This window comes from Clytia hemisphaerica, unplaced genomic scaffold (assembly GCF_902728285.1).
Source record: "Clytia hemisphaerica strain Z4C2 unplaced genomic scaffold, Clytia hemisphaerica genome assembly, whole genome shotgun sequence".
NCBI classification, from domain to species: Eukaryota; Metazoa; Cnidaria; class Hydrozoa; order Leptothecata; family Clytiidae; genus Clytia; species Clytia hemisphaerica.
The window spans coordinates 1,620,040-1,626,764 of NW_027103979.1; the positions used below are offsets into that span (position 1 = coordinate 1,620,040).

Sequence of the window (6,725 nt, forward strand, 5' to 3'; positions counted from 1 at the left end):
GGAAAGACTGCAGCGAATGTATTAAGTAAAACTTCACAAATGCCATTGAATATACAGTGTTTGTATGTCTTAAATTTTTTGCTTGCAACTTGCGAATCAAGGAGGCTCTGGATCGCTTCGCAACTTTTATACATATACGGCTTGTTGAACGCTTCCAGCCCGCGCTGATTTTCCGATCTCTTCTTTAGATGTCCTAATTTAAACCTTGAGGAGATAAAAACAAGGCTTATCTAGTACCGGTAACCACGTGTATTATCTCCGTAGCTTTTAAGAATCGGTATATCTAAACGCACGAGGCGACACTTTTTGAAAAAAACGAATTTAACCATCCGTAATTCCAGGTCTCTCCGCCGCGATTCTAAGTTTGATCTAAGGAAGGGCGGACCGCTTTCTCAATCATTTCTGCGTTTGAAAGATTGGATATATATAGTAATTTTTCATTTGCGCTCCCCAGCGTAGGTGAGATTTAAAGGTACATATACACGATAGCAAAACTGCTTCGCTCATGTATATTCGCTTCGCAAAAATTTTTTNGGTCAGCCTAAGCTGAGCATTCAAATAGGTAAAATTCGGTTCCACCATCATCATCATAAGACAGCAAAAAAAAAATCCGATTTCCCGATCTCACTTTGATTTCTAAACTTTCTTCCGATCGGGTTAACTTTTTGGGTACTTTTAGCGTGCGTTGTTTTTACAGATCATAATGTGGTGTTTCAAGATGGCGGCTCAAGCGATAAGTCACGTTTCGCTAAGTGCTCAGAGCGTGACGGCCCATTTTCCCTTTCATATCTTTCACTTTACCTGCTTTATTTTACTTTATGAGACTTAGTTTCTCATTTCTGACTGAGTTTTCATACCTGTCAATCATTTGTCCATCAATTTCGACCAATCTAATTTTTGCACTGAGTGGGATTCGAACCACCACCAAAGAAGGACCTTCGGATTCGGAAGCCAGCGCTCTATCCGTTAATCCATCGCCGCACAGCAGAAACCCGTAGTTCATGATGTAATGTTTTCGTTGATTGACACTTCGAATCAAAACATTTGGCCGCCATTATTGGGGGCAAAACAAATGCGTTCCCCAATGTTTTCCAAACAAGGACCCCCGGAAAAAATAAGAAAAGATTAATACAGAAGTCCAACCCCTAAGAGGGCCTTCGGCCCTATATTGTGACTCTCGAGTCCAACCCTGACCCTAACTGGTAATGATCTAATACCCCCCTGAATGGCGGATAGGAAAAATTATCGGGGAAAAAATTGCTCGTCGCGCTCTGAGCATTCAGCAAAATCTGATAAGTCAGATGTGATAAGTCAGTGTGTAAAAATGAAGAAGATTACCTTTCTTCAGGGTGCGGTGGTCTTCACCAATTGTTAGTTCTTGTCACGATCAGTATCATCAGTTATTGTCAGTAAGTCTTAACACGAATTAACACAATAGGTAAATGTACAGTTCATTCATTCACATAAATTAAAGCTCCTCCACAGCTGTTATTATTTGTTATCAATTATTATTATGTCTGTAACGAAACAATGGATGATTAACTAGTGTATATGTATAAGAATTGCGAAGCGATCCAGGCAAGTCACTCGATTCGCAAGTTGCAAGCAAAATATTTATAGGGTCACACACTAGAAATTGCAAGTTAAAATAGATTCATAACTGAGGTTAAGCATACCAGGATAATCACGACGACGGACGAAAAATGTAATAGGCTAGTAAAAATACGAAATTTGATTGGTAGAAACTCACTAGCCTGTTAAATTTTCGTTCGTCGTCGTGATTTTGTCGATTTACTTAACCTCACTATAATCAATTCGTAAATGTAAACCCCGCGAAACCCCGACAACTGCTCAGGTTCAGGAAGACCGAGCCTCTTTAGAGATACACTCAAACACTTCAGGTGTACAAACTTACGACGTTTACTTCTACGGATTTGAGGAAAATTATATGTTTTTTTTCATGAATCGTTGTGAAAAGTTCAATAATCATTTGTCCGCCCTGAGCCTTGAGTATTTTTATTTCTTAGTTTTTGTTTTAGACTCGTTTTACTTCCGGTTTCGAACTCTTTGCGTTCGAAATCGAACTTTCGAATCTTTCTAATTAATTTTAAATTTCGAACGTTCGAATAAAAATAACATTCGAAAACTTTTTACCTAACATAAACACCCCTGTGTCATAGACCCGCTGGAAAACTTGGCAAAAATTTCGTCCCAGGAGGGAAAATACCTCTCTAGCCTCTTCAAAAGGTCTTCCTTGCAAAGAGCCCAGAGAATCAAAAAAAGTTAAACAAACTTTAAACATCACTCGGTTTATTGAGACAGAGATGTGAAATACAGAGGATTTCAAGACTAGAATTTAATAGAAATAAGTTGACTTATGTAGTTTCAAAATTCAATAACCATATTAATTAGGAATATTGTATCATTACATTGCATCGTAAATTCTGAAAAATTTAACAAAGTTCTAAAATTATATCTAAACTATTAGCGCTGTAAAATCCTAAGATAAAAATAAAGAAAAACCAGATAAAAAAAACTGAGATATAGAAAGTATTCTTCAACGATTCTATTAAGTAAAACCTCTAAATTTTAATGGCTGTGATTTTCTTCAAAGTTGGGAAACTCTTAGCTTAAGTTTGCTGTGGAGGCAAGTACTTGACAGTCTTTTACCCTCTTACTCGAGTTGTTGACAAACAGGAGCAAACTCTTCACATAAAAAGTAAAAAATCTGTGACTTTTTTCTCGGCTGTAGCACAGGAATTTAAAACAGTTAAAATGCATCCATAAACATAATGTCATGTTTTGTCGTTGTATTTCGACATTTTACAAGTCATACCATTACCAACAATGAAATCTTTTAAAATACAATCACATGTCAATGTTCTATTTCTCTGACCACCAATGCGTATTCCCAGTATTCATAAACAACAAACAACAACCAAAGATCCCACATCATCGAGGGTCGGTCAAGCCAAAATTTCATAAACAACGACAAACAAACATTTCTCCTTCCACTGAACAAGGGGAGGAATAAATTCTTCCAGGTTAGCCATATCCAAAAGCGCAAGATATTTTTGTTCCCATCAATTCAAAATATACAAAAAGTCCAGCACTTCAACATACTACCAAGATTCAATCTAAACCAAAAGAAATGGCTTCCCCACCATATGTATACAGTTCATTTCTTCAGCTTAGATCCTCTTCTTGCAATGAAGCAACAACTCTGTTGAGCCTTGCCTGTCGATGAAAAAATAAAAGTCCCATCTACTTTCTTCTCATTCCGCAAGTTCAGCTGCTTTCTTCGTTTCTTTTCATCAAGCACCTTCTCTTTTCAAAACACCAATTTCTCTTTTCAAAACAATGTTGTTTTTAGTCAACATTCGAATTTGGAAAAGTTCGAAAGCCCTTCGAAAGTCTTTGCTCGAGTCAATGCAATGACTTCTTGAAAAATGAGCGCCATTTGAACGCTTCTTGAACGCTTCCAGCCCGCGCTGATTTTCCGACCTCTTCTTTAGATTTCCTAATTTAAACCTTAAGGAGATAAAAACAAGGCTTATCTATTACCGGTAACCGCGTGTATTATCTCCGTAGCTTTTAAGAATTGGTATATCTAAACGCACGAGGCGACACTTTTTGAAAAAAATGAATTTAACCATCCGTAATTCCAGGAGACATCCAGTCACTCAAACAATGGTGGGACCATCTCCTTGAAATTGGCCCTGCATACGGATACTTCCCGCAACCATCAAAATCTTGGTTGATAGTAAAAGAAACCAAGCTCCCCGAAGCAACCGAAGTATTCGCAGGTACACAGATTCAGATCTCCACTGAAGGTGAACGTCATCTAGGCGCGGTCATTGGGACAGACGAAAATAAACGAAACTACATCAACGAAAAGATCAGCAAGTGGAAGGATGAAATCATCCTCCTTGCTGACATAGCCGCCACATATCCTCAATCGGCATATGCTGCTTACGTTACAAGCTATCAACACAAGCTGACGTATTTCCTGAGAACGATCCCGGGTATAACCGAAGAAATCAAGCAAGTAGACGAAGTGGTCAGACATCGGCTGATTCCTGCTCTGGTTGGTGGTCACATCATCAACGATAAAGAACGCATCATGTTGTCCTTACCACCACGTCTTGGTGGCTTGGGACTAAAGATCTTCGAAGAAGAAGCTGAAAGCAACTTTCAAGACTCGATGAGCGCCACAACAACTCTTCAAAATCAGATTCTGGGTTCGAATGACGAGAATCAAAAGACCAGAAGTCAGCTTCGCAAAGAACGAGATCTACGAGATCAAGGCAAACTTCAACAACTTCTGGACGAATCCGATGAATCGACCAAACGAAAGATGGAAACTCTCAACCAAAAGGGGGTTTCAAACTGGCTGACGGTGCTTCCGATCAAAGACGAAGGTTCGATGTTGCTCATGCCCTTTCGTGTAAGAAGGGTGGCTTCATAACTTTGCGTCACAACGAGATTCGTGACATCACAGCAAAGCTGCTAAACGAAGTTTGCGTCGACGTACGAAAAGAACCTATCTTGCTTCCGATCGGTAATGAAGATCTCCCGAATCAAGCTAACAAAAGCAGAGAAGCAAGACTTGATATTAGCGCACTTAACTTTTGGACGCATGGTCAACGAGCATTCTTTGACGTAAGGGTTTTTAACCTTTTTGCTCAGCGACACATCAATTCCAAAGTTGAGAACTGCTTGAAAACGAACGAAAACGAGAAGAAGCGTACGTACGGAGAAACGCGTTCGACAATCCGAAAATGGAACATTCACACCAATCGTTTTCGCGGCTAACGGTGCAATGGGCGTGGAATGCATTCGTTTCTATCAACGACTATCCGAGTTGTTGGCCGACAAGCGAAAGGTTCCTCAGTCAATCGTGACGAAAAATTGAGAACATTGATTTGTTTTTCACTTTTACGTTCAACCGTAAGGTGTTTACGTGGATCACGGGGAAAAATATTCACTCCAGAAAACATTTTATAGATTATTATTTTACTTTTTATCTTTCGAGTCTTTTCAGTTTTCTGTCGTTCTGGTCTTTTCAGGTTGTTTTTTGTGTGTGTGGCCCACTTTTGGGGTTTTTTTATATAGTGCAATATATATAAAAGTATAAATAGAAAAAACAGTACGGGTAACCACCCATGAAAATTTAATTGTATATATCTTCTTTTGTGTTTAGTTAAAATAATTATCATAGTAATATACGTATATGGAAACTAAAAAAAAAAATTCCAGGTCTCTCCGCCGCGATTCTAGGTTTGATCTAAGGAAGGGCGGACGGCTTTCTCAATCATTTCTACGTTTGAAAGATTGGATATATATAGTAATTTTTCATTTGCGCTCCCCAGCGTAGGTGAGATTTAAAGGTATATATACACGATAGCAAAACTGCTTCGCTCATGTATATTCGCTTCGCAAAAATCTTCCTCTTTCTTCTTTCGTTGGTCGAATATCGCATTTGTCTTCATCATCGCATTGTTATCGTAGCGTAATCGTAATCGTAAAATCGTATCGTAACGTAACGTAGTATTGCACGACTTTCATGTTTAAAACATAATTGTCATTGTTTGAGTCGTCACAAATAAATAAACTCAAAGTCTCTTTGTAAGTAAAGCATTAACGTTGACTTCACTTTTAATTAACTCATTTCGTAAAGAATAAAAAGTTTGTTGTAACACAAGTTTCTCTGTATCATTTCAAGCCGACTAAACCACAGATCTACATCGGAAGCCAACCAGATTGGTACAACCAACTAGCTTAGCTGTCTTTCAGCAGACTTGAAAAGAGTTCATTAAAAAGCTGTATCCCGAAATTATTACTATATATTACATACATATCAAGTGTCAATTAATTATTACCTTAATTATCATTCTACTTTTTTTTTATTCTTTTTTTTATATAACACAAAGGTTTTGTAATGGAGTTAACCAGCTAAAAGCTTTCCTGATTGGATCACGTCCATCAGGGAGAAGGGAGAAGCTCCAGCTTTGGTCAGCACATTGCGCAATTGACTTTCGCCTTTGACCCATTTGATCGCAATCTCATTCTTCTTGATCATCTCACGTATGCAGTTGATTTCAACTCTGAGTCTTTTGTCACTCACAGCTGTCGAGGTTCCTGCAGATTCAAACAAGGATCTACTGTCTGTGATGCAATTTATTTGAAGATCTTGGAGTTGTGGAGCGAATTCTTGAAGCATGTTGGAGAGATAAATTCCAGACTCTGCTCCGTCAGAAAATGAGAGAGTCTCTGCAGCGAGAGTTGATCGCACAACTCTTTTTACTTTGTTGGACGACCATGATATTGCAGTACATCTGCCCATTACATCAGTGCAAAAGACGATGTGTCCTCCTTGGCTGTTACCGTCATTTAGGTTGTTGAAACTTGCATCAGTGAAGACTTTAATCTTCATGGAGTTTAAGTCAAGTTTCGGTATCGTTAAGTATCCTGTTGTACTTTGTGGACAAATTTTATTGTCTTGTTGATCCGTTTGATATCATCCAAAGTTGCAGAGCCAATACGAGAAGATATTTCACTAACCGTGAAACTGATTTCTGGTCTCGTCATTCCTGCAACCCAGTTTAACCTTCCAATAGCTTGACGGATTTGTGACCTTTCAGCTTCATTAACAGGTTCTTGTTTCGTGAGGTTATTCCTTTCTTGAGTAAGACTAATGACTTCCAAATCCTTGACGTAATCAT

The 6,725-nt window shown here is 38.5% G+C and overlaps 1 protein-coding gene across 1 annotated transcript; it reads right to left on the bottom strand.

Annotated features, from left to right (window-relative positions):
• Nucleotides 1-5,947: 5,947 nt before the first annotated feature.
• Nucleotides 5,948-6,436, bottom strand: LOC136811035 (uncharacterized). Its single transcript, XM_067067638.1, has one exon. It carries the CDS (start codon nucleotides 6,434-6,436, stop codon nucleotides 5,948-5,950), a length of 489 nt encoding a protein of 162 aa, XP_066923739.1.
• Between the last annotated feature and the right edge of the window lie 289 nt (nucleotides 6,437-6,725).